The sequence below is a fragment of the Micromys minutus genome (assembly GCF_963924665.1).
Source record: "Micromys minutus genome assembly, chromosome: 15".
Lineage (NCBI taxonomy): Eukaryota > Metazoa > Chordata > Mammalia > Rodentia > Muridae > Micromys > Micromys minutus.
In genome coordinates this window covers 1,389,370-1,413,845 of record NC_137984.1, presented here as the reverse complement: position 1 = coordinate 1,413,845, position 24,476 = coordinate 1,389,370, and the positions used below count along the sequence as shown (strand labels likewise).

The window sequence follows — 24,476 nt, the reverse complement described above, 5'->3', positions numbered from 1 at the left end:
ATCTCCAGCATCTAGAGGACATGTAATTTGCATATATCTCATACCAAGTATTGAAATTGATACATAGTATATCAGTTTTTCTAGTTAACATGCACATTAGAGAGAAGGGTAAAAAGAACTACTTTGCCTATCAGTTTTGAAATAGATGAGAAAAACTTTGTAAAAAAAAAAAAAGCCACTCTAGATTACTATAAAAGCAATTATATTTAAATAAACACATCAGAATTTCCTCTGATGTCTAAAATATGTTTTTCAAAAATCTCTAGTGATTTCATTAATATTTACTCATTTAAAAATTTAGCTGGAACTTATATGAAAATCTAAGGGTGCCATAGGTTTTTGATATCTCCTATTACATCAGGCACACCACACGGATAATGCCCAACTTGATCTCATTTCTGAAAATGTAATACTGTGTATGTTTGATTTCATTTAAAAATACTAAATAAACTTACTTTCTAGGTAGGTCAGTTAAAATACAGTTGCAAGAAGAATGTCACAAATAGCCTTACTCTGTTTCCCAGATATGGAGCTGGTGCACTCCAGTAGTAACCATCTGGCAGAGATCGCCGGGCCTCAGAATTACTGATGCTGATCTGCTGAGGTGAGTCAGGGTTATCAAGCTGGGGAACCACCTGTATGCGGCCTGAGAGGTCTGTGAGATACCAGCCACGCATGTCTTGAATCTTAAAGAAAATACAACACCACCAGTTATAAAACACAAATAAACACACAAAGAAAAAAACAGCAGCATCTTTTGTTCCCTCTGGCATAGTGCTTGGGGTTTTGGAAACTACAAGTGGGGAAAAGCTACAGACACTATAAAAACATAGGAGTTATGTACATTGTCTATTTCATCAATATTACCATGTGCACTTACATAAAATCCATTTCTTATTGAAGGTTTTGAGAATCTTGATAAACTCTGTAATGGTCAGTTTTTACTGTTTTCTTAAACTGTGATTTCAAGTACTATTTGTGTGTGTGTGTGTGTGTGTGTGTGTGTGTGTGTGTGTGCATGCACGTACATTCTCATGATTGGCATCACTTTCTTCTTCATTGTTCTCTACCTTTTAGTTTTTGAGACTTGGTCTCTTGCTTTCCCTGGTTCTGATTTAGTTAGACTGGCATTCAAGCCCAGGGAGCCTCCCATCTCTGTCTCCCATTGCTGGGGTTATTGGTGTGCCTCACTGTATCAGCAATTTATGTGAGCGCTAGGGATTTAAACTCAGGCCCTTTTGCTAACTGAACCAAAATATATTATATATATTCTAATTTATACAGTGTGTTGTGTTATATATCAAATAATTTAACCTAGAATTTTACATTTTTGACTTCAGTAGTATTTCTTCCTGTCTTATAGAACCTGACATCTCACAAGTATTGTATATGCATTCATAAGGCAGAGGACAAAGGAACTCGTATGTGCAGGACCTAAAAGGTAGCTTTCACTCAATATTTCTATTCTTCCTACTTTATGAATTTTCTGTTTTGAGGCTCCAGGTCATTTGAATCCACAAGAATGTTGCTATGACAACATCTCCCAAAACTGTATATATTCTTTCCCATAGGATCAGAAGTTCTCTGGGGACTCATAGCCTGGCCCAGAAAAGGAATCACTTTAAAGAAAGAATAAAAGATGAGTCATAATTTGCTTTACTGTCTGCTGAGCTGAAATGCTAGGAGGCACTAGGGTTATATTACTTTTGCCATCTCTATGATCAAATATCCCCCACAACATCAGCAACTTAAGAGGGGAAGAATTTATTTTGCTTCTGTGTTCCAGATTTTTCCATCATAGTGGGCAGATTGTTTAACTCATGACAGCTGATGGGCAGAGTATCTGCAGCCTGATATCTGTTTCCAAAACTTGCCCACCTTGTTATACTTCCTCTGACCAGGCTCCACCTCCAGTGCTTCCACCATCTCCCAATAGTCTACTCAAAACTGTAATCTATGAATAGAATCAACCAATGACTAGATGAGAGAGAGTCCTTCTGATCCAGACATCATTGAATAGATCCAGTGGAGTCCTCTACTCAGATTAGTCAGGCTGATAACCATGGTTCATCATGAAAGGACCAGGCAGTTTCAGTACTGTACTACCTGGGAAATAATTGATGTTACAAGTGATCAGTTATAAGCAATCAGAGTTATAAGACTAACAATATATAGATTAAATATAATTAAAAATTTTATGTAGAGATTACTTGATTTTTGTTTATTTTAAAAGCTTTGGGTTAGTGAAGACTGCTTTGGTCAAAACAAAACCATGTCAAAGGTCACTGGCTAGGTAAGCAATAGTAGTGTATTCTAACCTCTGGTTCCCTTTCTGATTTTAACTGTCCTCAGGTGTTCTGAGACATCTGTGTAGGAGTGTTCACCTAGGTTCTGAAGATCAAGACTTGCTACCTATTTCCTGTCCATGGGAAGCCATGAAACTTAAATCTATAGGTGGCATTGTCAGGAATGTTACACATGACTCTGTAAACAAAATATAAAAATTAGACGTTGAGTCCATTCATTATTGCTTTCTTGAGGTTTTCTTTGACATCAATACATTGTATAAGTATCCAGATATTTAGGCTTAGATACAAGAGTACAGTCAGAAACCACTTATCTCAAACTTGACCTAAAAGCAATATTGACAGATCAATATTAGATGATTGTGTCCTGAGTTCGTTGGCAGATCAAAGCTGGAAGAAAGAAGTGTTTAGGAGATAGTTTTTTCAGAATAGCAGTCTGTAGAACATGACTGGGATGTGCTACACTGCTGCTCACAATCTATTAATAGCTTTCCAGATAGAACACCATGTGTCTCAGATGCCTCACTGCTGAACTTTACTTCTTCTCCCACCGAGAATGTCTCTTTCCAGCCTGAATCCTCTATGCTCTGCACTCAAAGGCCAGCCAGTGTAACTAAGGCAATTCCCTATCCTGTTTTACTACTCACAGGCTTTCTCCTGGGAAGAAATGGCTCTCTACAGACAGGCAGTGAGAAGCCTGGTGGGCAATGTGGGTGAACATATAAAACATGTTTGTTTTGAGAAAGATGCTATAAGTTATTGCTGAGGAACTAATAAGTCAGGCTTTTGTTAAGTGACATGTGGATTGTATTGTTGAATGGAATTGCAATGTTTACCATTGAGATCTTATATTTCCTCTCATACATCTTGTGCTCAGGATGAGAGCAACATAACTTTTATTATGTTTCCACTTGTGGGACTTGACAAGGGTTGTATCAACTTCAGAGGGGACTCTGTCTGTATATTTAAAAGAATACTTTACTAAAGATTATTTTAGTTGTGTGTGCAGGGGTGTGTGTGTGTGTGTGTGTGTGTGTGTGTGTGTGTGTGTGTGTGTGTATAGGAACTCACAGAAACCAAAAGAGGGCATAAGATCCCCTGGACCAAGACTCGCATGTAACTGTGAGTCATCTGATGTGGGTAATAGGAACCAAACCCTAGTCCTTGTCAAGAGCAGTAAGCACTCAGTCATTTCTCTAGGCTGTGTATAAAATGTAAAAAGCTTTGAGCCAGAAATATGCAAATAGCATTTGAATGAAATTGCATGCACTTTCATTTTGTACTAGTTTAACTTGTATCTAGGGTTGTTCTATTGATTTTTTTTTTTATTTTTTTCTTTTGTTTTTCCAACTTCCTACAACAGAACAAGAGTAAAAGTGATAAGGAAGGGTGTAGACAGCAATGAGCATCCTTACATTCCCGTAGGTCCAGTAGGAACTCTGACATCTGTTTGACACCCCTGAACAGAAACACTCTTCACAGCCTTTCTGATTATCCTCTTGCAAGTTGAAGAAGCCAGATTTGCAAAGGCTACAGTCTTCACCTTCAACATTCTCCTGAAAATGTAGAGAGCTGTATTAGCAACAGCAGCATCCTTCAAAGAAAGAGTTGGGTCTGTGCCTGCATAAGGCAAATATGACTACAGTCCCTACTTTACCCTTCTATTCAACTCTAAAGCACCATGTGTAATGGTGAACAACAACTCTAAAGTTTCCTGTTGTGGTTCATTGCTCTAACATCACAGCCCACAAGTATGGCGGGGTTTACTGAGTGCTCAGCACCATACTCAAACTTATTATTTTCATCTGTATTAAGAGCAGATTAAAAACTATCATAAAACAAAAATAATGCATTTACCTGTTGAAAGTGGAACCAGTATTAGCTTCAGCAATCTGTGTTAGGGAGCAACTTTATCTCCAAATATATAATGAGCTTAAAATATTTCACTATACAAAATTTTCAAATACCTTCATATTACAGGTTAAAAATAAAAGTATTTGAGACAAGCATACAAAGTTGAGATGTGAAGTATTCAGGGCAAAATACATATATCATTTTCCTGATCTTAATAGAAAAGAAGGAAACTTTGTCCCAGCTTAATTTTTTACAATGTTTCCATTTGCACACTGGCCTAGTACTCTTATTTATATAGTAATATTATGAAAAAATATTCTTGTTTCGGGACTGTTCTCCAGATTAGTTTCATTAATCCTAGTTCCAGTACATGGAAAATATATTTGTGTATAGGTGGGGCTGAATAGTGTGCTTGGAGGAATGAAAGTTGACTATAAATGAAAGTCTCTGAAGGGTGTAATCTCTCTATTTAAGAAGTAGTTAATCCTGACCAATGCATCAAAATAAAGGCTTCTCTCTATAGAGAAAATATATTTCCAGCATCCTACACATGCATGATTCTTCATCTCCCCTCTTCCTCCTTGCATTCTTCCTTTACCTCATTGTGCAGCATTGCCTTTTTTTCTAGGAGCTAACTTGTTTCCCAGCCTTAAATGCATTCCTTTATTACAAGCTCCAAACTATATCTTGGCATACAAAGATTATTCTCTCCCAACACATGTAATATTTAGTGAGAAGTCAAAACCCTCCTGTGTATTCCCAGATAATAACAGCTTCCTAGACAATGTTGAGCATTGATGTTATACAATTTTATTAAGATTAGACAAATTGCTCCATGGTAGTGCATTTATGTATACCAACGTTTGATATCCACACAGTGGATGTTTACTAAAAACATTTGAAGGGCTAAGGAGATGGTCCAGCAGGCAAAATGCTTCTTGTTTAACTGAAGACCAGACAGGTGTTTTAGTACCAACATCTAAGTTAATAATCAAACTAATAAACAACCATATAACAAAAAATAATAATAAGTAAAGCAGTAGGATGCTAAGTGCAGAATATGGTAATGCTAACACTGGGGAGCCATAGTCAGGAAGTCCAAGGGGCTTTCTTTCTACCCAATCCAAGCTCAATTGATAAACTCCAAATTCAGTGAAAAAGTCTCTCTCAAATGAGTTCATGAAGTTCCTAGGCAAATGGATGGAACTTGGATGTATTATCCTGAGTGAGGTAACCCAATCACAAAGAACACTCATGGAATGTACTCACTTATAAGCAGATACTAGCCACCTCTCCCCCCCAAAAAAAATCTTGAAATACCCAAGAAACCATTCACAGAACTTACGAAGCTCAAAAAGAAGAAGGACCAGAATGTGGATTCCTTAGTCCTTAGAAGGGAGAACAAAACAGGGCAGGAAATACAAGGTCAAATAGAGGAGCAGGGATTGAAGAAAAGATCTAGAGAGACTGCCTCACCTGGAGAACCACCCTATATGCAGCCACCAAACACAAGCACTATTGCGGATGTCAAGAAGTATTTACTGGTAGGAGCTAAATATGTATGAATCCTCAGAGGCTCTCCCAGACTCATATAGATATAGATAAGGATACTTGCAGCTAAACATCAGACTGAACGTGGGGACCCCAATGAAAGAGCTAGACTGAAAAAACTAAAAGGTTTGCACCCTCATGGGGGAACAACATCCTCAACAGCAAAGGCAATGAGGTGGAGAGGGTGATTGGGAGAGGGAGCACCTTAATGGAAGCAAGTTGAGGGAGAGGAGGGGGGAGTGTGGGGCTATAACATTTGAAATGCAAATACAGAAAATATTTAATAAAATTGAAAAAGGGAAAAATATGAAGGTGAAGTGTGATAGAGAAATACATACAACATAGCCTTCTCTGGTTTTCACACAAATGTACACATAGACAAATCATCACATTCATATATGCACAAATATATTTGAGTAAGTCAAAACTGGAAGGTGAGTTGGTTATGTAAATATATAGTCAGGCGATATATTATTTGAGAGTGGAGAGGTAGGCAGGGGAGAAAAGGCTAGGAAACCGGAACAGGAGAAAAAGGGAGAAGGGAGAGATCAAGATGGAGCTAGAGAAAGCACATTCTGTTTCTGGTGGCCATAATTTGAGATATTTAGATATGAATACTTTGAAAAGATTTTATAAGTCTTTTTATCCCTTATAGAAAGGCAGTTTGTATCTTTGTCTATTGTATGTAATCTTATTCTGTAGAGGGTTTGTGGATTGAGAATCTAATACATAAACCTACAATGAAAAGCAACCAGGCTTTGGAGTAATGTTTATGCTGGGCAGTAGTGGAAAGAAACACGTCGGGGCCCTCATATTTACCTGGGGCAGAAGCAGCAGGGCAGGCAGAGTGAACTGCCTGGGAAGGGAATCCTGTAGAGAGGACGGCTTGTGGATCTAGTGACAGAGTCTGTGAGTTCAGCTCCATACTAAAGCAGTGCCCACAGAGTGAGACTGTGACAGCCAATAAAGAGATAAGCAATCTATTTTAATATTTACTGTAACAGGTAAAATATAGAAAAACAGAGACAAAATGGGTCCCAAATAAGGAGAAACTTGCAAGAACAAGAAAAGAGGTCCTCCTTAGAAATGAAAGAATTTACTTAAACTTCAAGTATTGTTTCTTCATCTCTGGGATCCATGTAAAACTCTGACTCTGTGTATATCTGAGAGTCTTAACCAGGTGGCATGCCTACAGTATTATTTCATATCTCAATTTTCAGTATCTCGATATGTATAGTAATGAAGCATGATTACTAAGTCTCACCAGTTTTAATTTTTTTAGGCTTATTCCAAATATTTTGAGACCCACTGGGACAAAAAAATCTCCTAAGCACTGAAGTGAAGAGCATTTTTAAAAGCATATCCAGGCAGGAAAGATGGAATACGTGTATAATTGTAATTTAGCTTTTTCTGTTGAGGACACAGTGTAGCTGCTCTCAGCGCCATGTTCTGTGCTCCAGTCTACTTTTCATCTACACTAATTTGAAAGCAAATAATGCTACTTCCCTGAGATCCAGACTGAGATAAAAAATTAACACCATTTTAGACATTGGCTACATGTCTCTTTGCTCCAGTTTACTTTGTTATGTGATCTTGAGAAGAACTATGAATAAATCACTGCATACAGCACATTAAAGTGGGAATTCTGGGCACTGTAAAGATGAGGGTGGACTCAAGGTCTTTGTTCTTAAAAGCCAGTGTCTATCTAGATAAAAAGGATATGCCTGAAATCAACTTTACTGCAAGTAAATAGTGAATCTCAGAAGCAAATTAACTTATGAGAACACACTTAAGGAGGTACAGATTCTTCCTGTGAAGGTTTTATGGGGCTTTAGGATGGGAAGGGAATGGCAAAATAAACATTGCAGCATCATTGCAGCATGGTTTGAAAAATTCTACCTGATCAGTAAAGATTGAAAGACACCCATGTTAGAAAAGATAGGGAAAATAATATTTAATATGGGGCAAGCTTTATTTGTCACTTAACCTTCTAAAATAAACATAATGAAAACTTCCTATGTGCTAGGATATTCATGTGGCACTTAAAATGAAAGGTCCTACTCTTAAATCAATGAACATTTAAGGCTGTCCTAAGAGACAGGACCTCTTCTCTTAGGTAATGGGAGATAACGAATGAGTGTTAGGCAGGAGACAAAAATCAGAACTATAATGGAGGCACTTGAGTTCACAAAGGCAGGTAAGATGCCTATGAGAAGTGAGAGAGTAGGATGAAGATTTTTCACTGCTATATAGCACAGGAATGGGTTAGCTCAACATGTTTGGATGTTCATACCCATCTTCCAACGAGTGTTATATCAGACCAGTGGCTCTCAACCTTTCTAATGCTGCACCCTTTAATACAATCCTTCATGTTATTGTGACACCCTAATCATTTGTTCCCTACTTTATAATTTTTCCAGTGTTATAGATCAAAATATAAATATTTTAGGGGAGAGGGGTTTGCCAATGGGGTATCAATCCACAGGATGAGAACTGCTGTGTTACAGGGAATAAGCCAAAAGATTGCTAAAATAGCCTGTTAGAATGATTTTTGTATATGTGGGACATATAGTCCCATTGCCTACTTTGTATTAACACTCTAGTGAATACCTTACTTTGTTCATCTGGAGGCTTTAGAGACATGCCGTATCAATGAGACTATATGATTACTACAGACTAAGTAAACATTTGCTACTATGAGAATTCCATATTGATATAACTATCTCTTTGACAGGTCCCTGGACACAAGACTTAAATGAGCCTCTTAGTTGGGGACACCTCATCCTTGTCACAAATGGTAGATTTAGCATTTTGTAATATTCTGCTAAAAGAGGATAAGTAATATCCTGTACTTCATTTCTTACGTATTGTGTATCTTCTGTCTTTAGTATTTTGATTCTAAAACTGCTCATGTAATAAAATATGACATGAAGAGAACATATTTCTGTAAATTATAAAAATAGTTCCAAGAAGTTATTGAAGCTGATGTGGCCTCCAGAAACTCCCAAACATCATGCTAGTGCGTTAGCAACCTATAAAGTATTCATAGGACTAATGAGGACATATGTGTCAACTGCTACTTTTGCTTTGTGTAATTTGACTATTATTTAGACCAAAGTATTTTAGGTCTAATTTGCTGTTCTCAAGTTAGCCCTTCAGTCCTTTTACAACAACCTACAACTTACAATATCAATAAGCCAAATACCCAACTCAGAGGATAACATTGTAACAGATTTGTTTCAGCCAGTTTCAAGCACCTGTTCTTGTTATTTGGAGTCTGCTAACTGGTCATCATGGTCAGATAGGTCAAATATCTCCAACATTCAAGCTTTTCCTAAATTTTATTTCCTGTTTGTTACAGGTGCTTATTGCTCATGTTTGACAGCAGAGCTCTCCTAGTTTCCTCTGGTTCTGAGTGTTACCTGTTTCGCAAAAACAGTTGGAAAAGTACACAGATAACATAGGACACATTAGAAAATAACCTCTGCCCGGAGAGGGGTACAAGGAACATGTGCATCAGATTATTGCCATGATCCTCAAGTCTCCAAAGGGAAAAAATAAGCAGAAAATGGGAAGGGTTGACCTTAAAGATAAATTTTTGTTTCCATCCTAATATAGAAATAAGCTAGTGCAACACTGTCTTCTGCAATTCAGATATTCTGGGTATGCTACGCACTAAAGGACATTTACTGAGATAGATAGGTAAAATAGACAAAACCATTGTTTCTGTTCTTCTCTTAGCAAAATTAATAGGTCATCCATCTGGTCCCCAAATGACAGGTAGAGGTATAAATAAACATCCTAAACATTCAACACTGAGAGTGAGTGTATAATTAGTATTTTAATTATTATGATCTTTCTCCTTTTTATTCTAATGCTTCTTCATGTTGATTACCTTTCTAAAAGTTGGTAACTTAATTTGATGTTTTAAAATATCAAATGCCACTTAAGTTTATCTGAATAAGGGTCCACTATATCAGAGCTATCAGCATCTCCAGTGGACAGCTCTTGTCAGTTCTCTTTAATATTTTAAGTGTTTGGAGCCCAACAGTCATTTTGCCAATTTACATATTTAATGATAGTTCCCACACTGAAGCTGATAAAATGTTGAAATTTAGAGGTTTAATATTTTCATTATAGAGATTTCTAATCCATGCTCACTGCTCATTTCTAGGTTATTCTAACTATGAGCCAATCATAGGCTATGATATTCCCATTGTAAATAACCTATATAGTACATTCTTCTATATGATGATATTAAAAACATCACTTTGCTTGAGACCAGTGTTCTCAATATATGCAAGCTAATTTTTATTATCATGATCCTCAAAGATTTCCTTGGTTACAGTATCATCATATTCTTAATTGTGAAGCCTTCAAACTTCAAATGGCCTGTAGAAATACACTTACCTGACATGTGATACTGATTGTTTTGTCTCTCCAGAGCTAATACCTATCTCCTGAGGAATGATTGTTTGGTCATATATTTCTGTTGGCTGTACACAGTCAAATGACTGACTAAAATATACTGTGGCCTAGCCTATAAAACTCTCCCAGTGGCTGCTGTTTATTTCTTCAGTGCTATTTTTGCCACAAAATAGCTCAATTTAAAACGCCTTACTAGGTATTTACTTATTTTTTGATTTCTTCAGATCAGAGGTTGCTGGGCTGACATCAATTTTCTTTTTGTAATAGCTTCCTTAGTACAGTCTCTCTCTGGAGAAATGGAATCACAATAACTTTCCTGTTTCATTCTCAAGAAGTTGCCTCTTTATAAATTAGGTACAACTTCAGCAGTGTGTGTTTAACTGTGATTGTTAGTCAACTGGGAATTCTATTGACAAAGTTACTGAGAACATCTATGGTCACATTTAAGTTATTTTTTGAAATGATAATTGTGTCAGGAATTTTGTAGTTATAGTTAGTTTTTGAGGTCTGTAAAGTCAATTATAATTTTTTTCTATGAAGCCTTTTGTTTTAATATGCCTTTGTATTAAAATAAGTTAACCCATGGAAAGATAATTAGTTATAGTGTTTTTTGAGTGCATACTCTTTAAACACACGGATGCTAAGTTATGTAATAAGTGGTGGTCTAGGAAAAGATGAAAAGAAATGAGAGTGTTTTCAATTCTCACAAACTAAGTTTTATTTAATATTATTTAAAAGAGCTAGCTATATACTAATTAAAGTGGTCAAAAAACAGATTTTACTCAGCAACTATTCAAATAAGATCTGAGGTCCCCTGTGTCCTCCATTGCCTGACCTACAGGTCTGCTGCTATCTGTGACAACCAGAGGCCTGCTGACATCAGTTACTATCAGGCCTGCCAACACCAAGGACAACCAGATAGCTAAAGGCCATCATAAGAACACAATCCACAAGAGTCAGGCACCACCAGAACCTAGTTGTCCTTAGTACATACATATCAAGCCCTGGAAAATTACCATAAATCCAATCTTATGAAAATGATAGATTCCTTAAAGAGGAAATGAATAAATCCCTTAATGAAATATAGAAAAATACAATCAAACATGTATAGCATATGAATAAAACTCTTCAGGACTTGAAAAATAGAAGCAACAAAGAAAACACAAACTAAGTAAACCCTGGACATGGGAAATGTAGGTAAGAGCACAGAAACTACAGATGAAAGCATAACCAACAGAATAAAGAGGTGAAAGAGAGAACTTCATTCAGAGCAGATACAATAGAAGAAATTGATACACTGATCAAAGAAAAATTTAAATATAAAAAGATTCTAATGTAATACATCCAGGAGAATAATAGGAATAGAGGGAGATTCCGAGGACCAGAAAACATTTTCAATAAAATCATAGAAGAAAATTTTCCAAACCTAAAGAAAGAAAATCCTACAAAAATACAAGAAGCTTAGAGAACACAACATTAATTAAACTGAAAGAGAGACATCAAATTGCCACCTAATAATCAAAACACCAAACATACATTAAAAGAATATCAAAAGGCATTAGGGGAAAAGGGCAAGTAACACATAAAAGTAGACCTATCAGACTTGCATCATACAACAAATGGCTTTGTAAAATGTCTTATAATCTTTAAGAGACCACAGATGTCAGCCCAAACTATTGTACCCAACAAGAGTCTTAATCACCATACATGGAGTAAACAAAATATTCCATGACAAACCCAAATAAAAACCAAACAAACAAAAAACAAAAAACCCAAATCTCTCCAGCCCAAATAGTTTAACTACACCAAAGAAAGCAAAAAAAAAAAAAAAAAAAAAAACCCTATACCTGCAAAACCAAAAGAGAGGAAACATACTCACATGCACACACATCTAAAGAAATGTTCAACATCCCTAGTCATTAGGGAAATGCAAATCAAAACAACCTTGAGATTCCACCTCACACCAGTCAGAATGGCTAAGATCCAAAACTCAGATGACAGCACTTGCTGGTAAGGATGTGGAGAGAGAGAAACACTACTCCACTGCTGGTAGGGTTGTAAGCTGGTACAACCACTCTGGAAATCAGTTTGGCGGTTCCTCAGAAGACTGGCCATAGTACTACCTGAAGACCCAGCTATTACACTCCTGGCCATATACCCCAAAGTTGCCCCAACACATAATTAGGACACATGCTCCACCATGTTCATAGCAGCCTTATTTATAATATCCAGAAGCTGCAAAGAACCCATTGTTTTTCAACAGAGGAATGGATAAAGAAATTGTGGTACATTTACACAATGAAGTACTACTCAGCTATTAGAAACAGTGATTTTACAAAATTCCTAGGCAAATAGATGGAAGTAGAGAATATCATCTTGAGTGAGGTAATCCTGTCACAAAAGACCACACATGGTATGCAGTTACTGATAATTGAATACCAGAAAGCTCTGAATACCCACGAAACAATCCACAGACCTATGAAGCTCAAAAAGAAGGAAGTCCAAATATGGAAGCCTCAGTCCTTCTTAGAATGGAGAACAAAACACTCACAGGAGGAGCTACAGGATCAAGTGGAAGAGCAGGGATTGAAGAGGGGAATCTTTCAGGGGCTGCCTCACCTTGAGATCCACCCCACTTACAGCCACTGGCCCAAACAATATAGCTGATGCAGGAAGGTGCTTTCTGGCAGGAGCCAGATAGGGGTTCCTCCTCAGGGGTTCTGTCAAAATCATGCAGCTGAGCAGGCTTGCAGCTAACCATCAGACTGAGCACGGGGGACCCCAGTGAGAGTGCTAGGGTGGGGGGGGGCGAGAATGAAGGAACTGAAGGGGGTTGTGACCTCATGGGAAGAACAACTTTATCAACCTACCAAATCTCTACAGCTCCCATGGACTAGATCACCAACCATTGAGCACTCATTGAGAGACCCATGGTTCCAGTTACATATCTAGTAGGGAATAGAAGTGTGGGGCATCAATGTGAGATGAGGTTTGGTCCAGTAAGGGCATGTTTTCCCAGTGTAGGGGAAGCCAAGGAACTGAGGTGGAGAGGGTGATTGGGAGCTAGTGCACCTTTGTGAAGACAACTGGAGGGCGAGAGGAGATGGAAGCAGGGTGGGCAAAGTGGTAACATTTCAAATGTAAATTCAGAAAGCATCTAATAAAAACAAATAAATGAAAAAAGAAAAACGCATTTCAAAAAGGCAGTTATGAAAAATTCTTATGGAAAAATGTAAAGAAATATATATATATGTAAATTATTAAGTAATATGTATTTTACAGATACATACTTATATACCTATTTATATATATTTTATATTATACTCATAAATTAATGCTTAAAATATAACTATTTTAATATTAATACTACATGTATATACATACATACACACACATAATTTATACCAAGACAAACACATCATTTTAAGTATCCAGTAACATTTTTCTTCTTATGAGGCATTTTGATCCATTTATCTTTTTAATAAGTTGGCACAATTGTTTCAAATCATACTTTAAAATTAAAAATAAATACCTCATTCCTTTATGCACTACTATGTGTTCTTTTTAGTATTTAAATTGTATGTATAGCTGTTTAAATAGTGAGCTATTTATCATTCTTGTGAAGAAAAGACAATGGGCAATTTATCACAGTGTGCTGCCTGTACACTGTGACAAAGTTCATTAGAAGACACCATGATATAATTATGTTGTGACAGAATTTTGAGATGTAACTAACTCAATAACTATCTGTGAATATTTTTTGTCTATTAATTGTTTTTTGACATCTTATGAACTTGCTCTCTGCAAAATTTTATTATGTGACTTGAGAGCTGATTTTTTTTTCTACTTAAAAATATCACATTGTTGAAGGACATTTCTTTTCGTGGTGCTATTTAATTTTAATCACTTTTATGATTTCTTTATTATTGGTTGTAGTATTTGTTGTAGTGTTGGTTGTTGTGTAGTATAATTGTGTGTTTTAGGGCTTTGACTGTCTTCAAGGGGCCAGTTTTCTCAAGGTTAGAATCATTCTTTACAGGACTTGAAAAGAGCTTGAAGAGCTATTCCTGTGAGCACAATTAATCCCTATTGTCCCAGCATCCCAGATGCTGAATGAGATGAAGCTTGTCTATCTCTTCTAATACTCCTTCTTAAGCAGAGCCAATGCCCAGCCTTACTCTTTAAAGGTGTGTATCTAAAAGTGCATCTTTTCTTCTGCATGAGTTCTATATTCTACAGATTAACAAAGTTCCTCTCTCACTTTTAGCTTAGACATACCAGTCCCGCACTGGAGCGAATGACAAAATGAGAGATGGCTGAGCACTTTGGGAAAAGGAGAAAACATGGACAATGTTTCTCTCAGTGCTTCTTAGAGGAGAACTGAAGGCTGTAGGGTGTCCTCCATAGCATATAGTGCAGGGATGGGGGTCCTGAACCAAGCCACCCCTCAATCAAGCTTTCATTTCAGGTAATACTGGAATGCAATGCATTAAATCTAGAAAAATTATTGTATTTCAACATACAAGAGCTTTCATAATGGCTTCTTAGTCACAGTATAGGCAATAAGTAGTCTAGTTTCAATAGACCAAGATAGGTGTTTAAATAGTGTCTACTATAAAACATGTGTATTCAATGAACATTTTATCTATTTAGTTTTATTATTATTATAAGTGATTTTCTAATACATACTTAATATTAAAAATATTTTATTATGCTACAATATTTGTATATACCAAAATACATGTGTACTAATGATTACTATATATACCTAATTAAGTGTAATAAATTAGAAAAGTTTTAATTTAACTGTCTTTGCTTTTAGTAAGGTTCCATTCAAGATATAAAAATTATTTTCATGTTTATAATAATATAGGCCACTATTTGAAAAAGATTGATCATTCATTCAGAAAATACAGTTATGCATTAATCAAAACACCATGAACAGGACTTTCTTAGCTGAAGCAAATCAGTCCTATTATTTTGGACTTGTGCATGCTTTGTTTCCTTGTGTGTGGAGGCTGTAGGTGTAATATATCCATTAGTGTTAACATGATGAGCTATTAGCTGATTATGTACAAGAAATAAAATTGCCTTCCTGGAAGTACTCATGGGAGAACATATCAAATCTTTAATCAATTTCCACTATACCTTCTTTCACTTTGATAATGAGACAGAAGAATTTAAATATAGTGAAAATTTTAAAGACCTATCTCCACTCAGATTTTACAGGATTATTTTTTGAAATCCAAAATTAAATTCTCAACAGAATCCTTGTAGGGAGCAGATACAAAGATGCATATTTTTAATTTGAAACAACTGCCTTTCCAAGTGATACATACACACATACATTTTTGTACAGTGGGAGAAAATCATTCTCTGTGAAATAACAGGGGCTGCTAATAGCAGGTGAGGCAGTGAGCTTGCTCCACATTTAAAAACACTTAGAGTAGTATTCACTTAATAGATAGTCATACTCACTGGAGATGCTTTACAAATGCCTAGTAGCAGCAGACATAACAGAGAGACTGCCTTATGTATGTCTCAACAGTGTGACATAATCACATTCACTAGCATACCTTGCAACTACAGGGCCCAACGCAAGGGTCCTCGTTTGTGCTCCCCAAGCCACTGCAGTTACAGGGTTGGCAGTCCGGGTAACCACGGTAACCCCTGACACATCGATCACAGTTCATGCCTCCAAAGCCAGTTTTACAGTGGCAGGATCCAGGTTTCAACCCTAAGGGAAGAAGCATCGGCACATCAACACGTTCAAAGGAAAATAGATTTCACTCTTCAGGTTTCAGTTACAGTAACTGTTAAATTGGATTCTGATCACAAAATTAGATTTTTAAAAAAATTCTCTTATTTACAAATTTATATATCTTTTATATATTATATATAATTTATATATATTTATAAATTTATTTATAAATTTAAAGCAGCTTTAGTCATATTCTTTCCCATGTCTACGTCCTACCAGATTTTCCACACTCCTTACCAATTTAACTTTAAGCTCTTTCTCAAAAATAAAAACCTAATACAAGACACCTAGAAAACAGATTACAGTACCACTATAAATAAAAGAATATACAGATACACACACACTCACACAGACACACATATAGACACACACACATATACACACAGACACACATATAGACACTCACACAGACACACATATAGACACACACACATATACACACAGACATACATATAGACACTGATACATACATACACACAGACACACAGAGACACACATACATAGACATACATATACAGAAGCACACAAACACATACAGACACACAGACACACACACAAACATCAAACAATCTAAATAAAAATGCACACAAAAACTGTGAAGTCCATTATATGTTGGCCAGCTAATCCTAAACACGAGGAATGCTCTGCAGCAGTTAATGTGCCCAGTGTCACTATACTGAAGAAAGTTGAATTTCTCTCTCCTAGGAGCAAAAGGTGACAATTCAGTTGTTAATCTTTACCCTAGTGGTTGGGTTAATATTCATAGCAAAATAAAATATAATAAGATAAACAAAAACTATTATAATCAAAATTGGACAAGAAAACCAACATTAGGGAAAGAGTCCCAAGAAAAGAGACAAGCAGAGAGCCAGTAGTTTGTTCAACCAACAATTGTATAAAACCACTAAACTGGAAGTTATAATATACATGAAGTGGACCTGGTACACGCCCTGTGGCATAGGTCCTGTGCATTCTGCTTCAGTCTCTGAGTTCATATGAACTTTTCTCATGTTGGTTTAAATGACCTTCTTTTCCCGTGCATGTCACTAAAGCTTAAAGCTAGAGTCTTTTGGAGCCTAAATAAAACATCAATGATTATGCAAACATAGCAGTTCTCTATATCTGTAAAAAATTATTAAAAGTAAGTGGCTAGAGAGATGGTCAAGCAGTTCAGATCACGTGCACATCTTACAGAGGAGCAAGTATTGTTCCAAGCACTAACATTGTGCTCACAATAATCTGTAACTCCTGTTCCAGGGGATTCCACCAGCTCTTCTGTCCTCTGCTGGTACCAGATATGGTACACATAAATACATGCAAACAAAACATCCATGCCAATAAGTAAACTGTGATCTCCACCAGGCAAAGACAAAGCCTAAGCCTAACAAAATGCAATAATACAGTGTAAAAAAATGGTAAAAGAGGAACAGTAAGCAGGAAAAGTCAAGCACACATTCAACTACTGTTAAGAATATGCTTGCATAATGTTCGAAATGGCTGGACACATTAAACACAAAAAACATGAGTAAATGTCAAAAAAGCATGAGGAAAAGTAATAATAGCTACATAAATATGAATTGGGGCTATAAAATAGGCCTTAAAATCATAAACACTCAGTTTACATTGATAAAGATGGAATAATTTTTTGTTTGATTTTTGCTCAAAGCAGTGCTGATTATAGGTGCTGGAGAGCTGGGTTAAGAGTTTTCTTGCTCTTTTCGAGGACACTGATTCAAGTCCCATCTCACACACGGCAATTCAGTTATCAGTGCCCCCACTTCCCCTTCAGGAGTCAGTGAAAGGAAACAGGAGAAAAGAAAGGAGTATTGTTTAAGAAACAATTTAATACCATTGTTTCTCTTTGCAAAATTTTATCATTATTGCTTCTAAACTACCACTACTATATTATGTACAAATTTTCTTAAATTTTCTATTTCTAATAGGTAAAACAATGTATCTATTTTGGTGGGGAACTTAATGTCATAATGACATTAGAATTTATTTCTCATTTAAAAAAGGAAACAACTTCATGATGACAGGCTTTAGCTTTAAGGTTATTAGGGCAAAAATGTACATAGTCTTTACTACATGCTAGTTTCAATGTGTTTCCTATCTAGGGCAACTAGCCCGAACATAGCTCCCAAATATTAACTTTATTCTGTTGCTACACTTGATTCCTTGATGTTGAAAAGCTTATTGTGAATTTGGCTTTACTTCATAGTAACACCATCTATGACACTTCCCGCAGACGTGGTGTCACCTACATCCCACAGCGTGATTTCCATTCACTCCCTATGCTGCTGCACACACACCTCTCAACACTGCCAACTTACACAGAACCAATGATGTATAGAGCAATCTAAGTAACAGGATGTAAAACATTTTGTATGTATATACATATATATATACTATATACATATATAGTATGTGTGCTTTATACATAGATACCTTCTCTCTGTATACCTCCCCAACCACACACACAGACACAGACACACACACACACACACACACACACACACACACACACACACACACACATGCATCATATATATCAAGGACACATCACATCACACAAATGACAGGGATCCCATAAGATTGTATTGCTTCAGGACATCATGGTTTGTATATTGCCCACTGTGAGATTTCTACAATTGATGTGCTTAGTGACAAATTTTTAAGAATTTATCCTATAATGAAGTGACACATTAATACACACATACATAATGGCAGAGGATCAATATTTTTGTTTGTTTTTTTTTTAACAGTATAGTTCAGCACAAAATAAGTCGTTATAGTGAAAAGGGGGTCCTATAGGGTTCACCAGCAGATGTCAGAATCCTGACTATGTGAACGAATTACTGAAAAATTCTCTTTAAAAGTACAGTTTGGCATCTGGTCATCTTTTCCTCAGAGTGGCGGTTCTCCAGGGTGCCTCACCTCGCCAGGCATGTTTCTCATCCTTGACACAGACCTCACTAAGTGAGCCGGCTGGATCGCAGTGACATGGCTGGCACGGCCTTGGATAATTTGGTGACACCTGAAAAATCATTTGGTATGGTTTGAATCAAGTGTAATAAAAATTCCAGTATTTTCAACTCAGCAAACAATTCAGAACAAATTAGTTTTAAAAATTACATTGCACATTATTTTGATAAATTTATTAGCATTAATCTTTGATGTGGACTGGTGGACTTCTAAAATCCAATTTTGCTAAGTGGGTACACATTTGCTACTGATGTACAGCCCTTGGGCGCTCTTTGGTTGGTGGTTCGGTATCTGGGAACATCCAAGGGTTCAGCTTAGTTGACTCTATTTGTCTTCCTGTGGGGTCTCTAGCCCCTCCTAGTTCCTCAGTTTTTCTCCTCTGGTAGGAGATTTCAATTTGATAACATCTGCATTATGAGACTTTGCAATAGACACAGAAGCATAAATATAAAATCTAATAAATGCAAAAAAGCATTCGACAAAATGGTTCAGCATTTTTTTTATTATAAAAATGCTCAGCTACCTGGGAAGAGCAGAGAAGTAGCTGAATCTGATAAATGGCATCCATAAAAATCCCATAACTCACATCACTCTCAATAGTGAATTATTATGTTTATATTTAAAGTGAGAACAAAATAAAAATGTCACCTCTCACCATTTCTATTTAACATCAGCATAAATATTGAAGAGTAAAGAGTGAGCCTGGCATTATTTGCAGATAAGAGTCTAAGTGCAATTCTAAAAAAATACCTTAAAATTGCTAGAACAAACAAATGCATTTTCAATCAATATGATATTAATTTTTTCTTAATAGTAGCACGAAAGAACTGGGAAAAAGGTTTTACCTAACCATTAGTCATTATTTTAGACACACACAAAACAAAAGGTCCATTTAACTTTAAGTAAGGATATGTAAGGTTACAAATACATTTTCAAAAGTACATGGAGAAATTATGTGGTCATAAAATGACTCAATTTTAATATTATATTCCTTCTTTTTTATTTATATATAGATTCTAAACAAATATCAAGTAATATTATCTTTATTTGAAATTTTGATTGTAAAATTCTATGAGTAACCTACTTGTGTGCACTTGGCCAGTATGAAAACATACAAGTAACAACATTCAGAACCATCTTCACATGTATATAATACCAATTAATGAAATAAAGAGGCCACAATTTAACAAAAATAAGTAGAAGGTATATGGGAGAATTAGAGGAAATATGAGATGTTAGGAAGAATTTAATTATAATCTCAATAAGTAAACAAAATAATTTATGAACAAAGGTGTTCCTTACCCCTTTTGGTCTGAAGAATCCATCAATACATGTCTCACAATTTATCCCAGCAGTGTTTTGTGTGCAGTTGATGCACACACCCCCTCCGATGTACTTCCCATGTATATTTAAACTTAGATTTCTGCTGGCTACAGTTTCATCATAATAGCATTCTTCAGCTTTTCCATGACAATTGCATGCTATAGTCAGAATAAAGAGCAGTAAGTACTAACTTCAGGCTTTAAATATATTTAAAACTATTTTATTATCCATATAGCATAGAAACAGAAACCTATTTAAAAGGCATTTTTACTTATTACATATATATACATTTCAATAAATTCATTCTTGTAATTGAATTTAAAATAATTAAAATCTATAAATTCAACTGAATAGCAAAATGACAATAGCTCACTGTTTTTTCAAATATAATTACAATTCTATATGGTTTGACCTACAATCTATTATGACAGATAAGTTATTGAGCAAACCACGAAATGATTAATAGCCACATAATCTATGATGGATAATGCCCATAAGTGACCCTCTGTACTATATCCTGTGAGTAAATGGACAGGGAGGAGCTAATGGGTCCTTTTAGTCACCATTAATAACAAGCAAACCTTTTCAGCAGGCCAGATTCTCTGATAGTCATTGTATATTTGCTATTATTTATTTCAATTACAATGCAACTCTCTTCATACATCAGTAAAGCAAGCCAGAGACAGGTGATTTTTGCAAACAAGGTACCCTTTTCACTATTGGACACCATTTTGGAATTAGATTCAGAAATCTGCATCCCAAACACTGCTACAGTCCCCTCCGATCCTTCCCAAACAATGAAACAAATACATAGTAGGTTATAGAGGAAATATCCTGTGCGCTGTATGGAACTATCACAGGTAATAGGTGGGAGGTACAGTAGACAGGAGTTCTGGAAAAAAATCAAGGGTGGGAGATTCATTCACCCAGACTCCGAGAAAGGCACATTAAGCTGAGGAGAGGTAAGTACACATATGTTACACCTAGGATAGAATAAATGGATTTTATTAGTTATAAGCTAGTTGGTGAGGGAGCCAAAGCTTGTGGCCTAGGCACACTTTCAATTATTATTACATTGGTAAGTCTCAGAGTAGTTATTTGGGAACTGGGTACAGGTAGAAAAGTCTGTTACACTAGGTGTCAAGACATCAGGACAGAATGAAATCCTGAGGTTCAGATGAATTTGCCCTGGGTTAGCAATCATGTGATATGAGTAATGTCTTTATATATGATGTTTTCTTATAAAGCATCAGACAATCAGTAGTCATTAGTAGATGGGGGTGTCTAAAAGCATCAGATAGGATGAATCTAACACCATTACAATAACACCAGTACTGTAACACCAGCACCATAATGCCTTTTTAATGCATTGATTGACTTGTCCTGCTTTTCACCCTCTTTTTCTTTTTTGTGTTGTATTATAGGAGTTCTAGACAGTGCAAGGGGGAGTGTAACTTTTCTAACAAAAGGCTGTGTAAAGCTTTGAAATGTATGTGGAATTTTTATGAGGGCAAGAAACAGGAAAAGATATTGTATATTCTTGGAAAGATTTGGTTTTGTGTTCTTTCATTGATATTTGTCTATCCAAAGGTGTGCGCATATGTACACACACACACACACACACACACACACACACACATACACGGTGTGCATGTATGAGCACAGCTGTATATATATATATATATATATATATATATATATATATATATATATATACATATATATAGTCACGGGGTAAAAGTCATGCCCTATAACCCCACAACACTAAATTATCATACTTTGTGAGTCATCCCTTTTTATCTGAGTTATGAATGCCATTTATATTTTTCAAAGACATAAAGTTGTTTTGGTCTTAGCTCATAACCACATTATTGTTTTTCATACTGCCATGTAAGATTTTTCAATATAGAAAGAATGGTGTCTCTTTGTCATGGCTGTTGTTATAAGAGTTCTAGACAGTGTGAGGGGGTTGGGTAACTTTTCCCAGAAAAGGCTGTATAAATCTTTGAAATGTATGTGGAATTTTTATGAGGGTAAGAAACAGGGAAAGATACTGTATATTCTTGGAAAGATTTGGTTCTGTGTTCTTTCATTGATTTGTGTTTGTGTATCTAAAGGTGTCCACATCTGTGCACACCCCCTCACACATAGTGTACATGTATGAACACAGCTGTTTTATGTATGTATATATTCTTCTGACCACCCTGGCCTTACTAGTAACTCTCCTTACACATGGTTTGGACTGATTCACTAAAATATTAATACTGAATTCAGCTGAATTTGGCTTTCTGTAAGTTTGAGTCCACAGTTCTTCAAAGGTCTGTGTTTGAGTCATTTCTTGATCTACAACAATCTACAGATACAGAACTCTCTAGAATACAGGTTGCCAGGGTGGGCTGCTTAACCAAACTAGGACATAAACATGGGTGGTACACATTTTTGTCAGTTTTCTCAGAAGAATACAGACACATTCATTTTATCTCCAAGGTGATGATTTTAAAATATAAGCTCTGGCTAGCATGTCATTTGCTAATTATCATTTGTCTTATCTTTTAGTGCCCTTTGCCCATCAAGTGTTAGAGCATAAATTGGGCTAATAATCACAAGTATTGCTTTATTTTAAGTAGTTATATATTGGTGTTGTTGTGAAGAATCTATACTTTAGAGCATTTTGACTATTGATAATCAGTATACCAAAGCCATATTACACCCCCCACATTTATTAAAGCACAGTTCAATGCAATCGATATATGGAATTAATCTAAGGACTGTTTAGCACTCTGGCTGGCAGTATGGACTTGGGAGAGTCTAATTAAAGACTTCTGCAATAGCTAACTTGCTCAGAGCATCAGAAAATTTATACTCTGATAGTAGAGTCACACAAGAACAAGGATAAGCTTCACATGGCACAAACTTGTTCTTCCAAGAGACACATGAGTAACAACAGCTGAAGTAAACTCACTCTAACCCACTACACCTTGGAGAAGCAGGAAAACATATTCCAAGAGAAATTCTGTTTTGAAAAAAACCGAGGTCACAAGGCCCTTGTATTGTTTTCTTAGAGTTTTCTCACAAGCACTCAGAATTCTCACAGGACTTCCATTTCTAGATTGTGTTCTGACAATGTCTAGTTATTGAGGGAAACAAATGTGGAATGGATGCACAGTGGATTATTAAGTTAATTAATTAATTAATTAATATTAATATTAACTATTAAGACAAAAGATGTAACATTCTATTCACCATCAAATGAATGGAACTGGGTTACAGTATGTTAAGTGTAATAAACCAGACACCAAAGGACAAATACAATTTGGCTTCACTTATATGTTTAGTCTAATAAGCATAGGCTCATTATATTTGAGAGTGTTGATTAGAAAAAGTGGGTAAAGGGAGTGGGAGGGTGAAAAGGGCAAAGGTTGGCTACTGCTTACTAACTAGTGTTAAATAGAATAGCTTCTGTTGTCTTATTTACAATGGTATAATGTACTTTACAAAATGATAATTAATATACTGCATAGTTAACAGAGGAAGGGGATTGAATAGCATTACCAATGAAATACAACCAGTGCTTTTAAAGTTTTAGCAATATGCAAAATGTATCTATACCTAACACATGGGACCCCATAAATCCGTACAATTTAAAATGTCAATTTAAAGAGGGATGCTCATATCCACAAAGCTTCATGTCTTGACATCCTTGTCACCTTTCATTATCTTCTCCAGCTACTGTTCATCAGCACTGTACATCCTAAGTGTGATTAATGAATCCTTTCATTTTTGGTTAATAGCCTGGCTCTAGCATAAAGATAATCCCTCACCTTTGACTTGGCTCTCATATTAGCTGATGAGTGTTTAAAGGCTATTTGGTGGGTTGTGAATGATTATTTGGACCTAGACAGCTAATACAGATAGAAGACCATTTCACAAGTATCTGCTTAGAAGGCAAATACACAGATTCAAGGTTCCACACACTGTTCTTATCCATTTCTATGTACCTATGTGGGTGCTGGGTGTTTGTGTTCCTGTATATGTGTGTGTCTCCATGCTTTTGTGTTTGTATCTTTGTGTAATTCTATATGTATTTGTGAGGGGTTGTATATGATCGTGTGTATGTCTTTATGCTTATGTGTTTCTTTGTATTTCTCTGTGTGCATTTGAGGTTTTGTATGTTTATATATGTGCTTGTGTATCTATTTTGTGTATTTTTATGTTTTTGCATGTCTGTATGCTTATTTGTTTTTTACATGTGTGTTCATTGTATGTTA

At 35.9% G+C, this 24,476-nt stretch overlaps 1 protein-coding gene across 1 annotated transcript in view; it reads right to left on the bottom strand.

Annotated features, from left to right (window-relative positions):
- The window catches only part of LAMA2 (laminin subunit alpha 2), a 551,725-nt gene that overhangs the window by 304,880 nt on the left and 222,369 nt on the right, over positions 1-24,476 (bottom strand). Inside the window, exons 8-12 of the mRNA XM_080929510.1 lie at positions 20,188-20,366; positions 18,838-18,937; positions 15,716-15,876; positions 3,722-3,862; positions 513-686 (exon numbers count right to left, since the gene is read on the bottom strand). Coding sequence (XP_080785636.1) covers positions 513-686; positions 3,722-3,862; positions 15,716-15,876; positions 18,838-18,937; positions 20,188-20,366 — 755 coding nt within the window. The remainder of the gene's footprint in view (positions 1-512; positions 687-3,721; positions 3,863-15,715; positions 15,877-18,837; positions 18,938-20,187; positions 20,367-24,476) is intronic.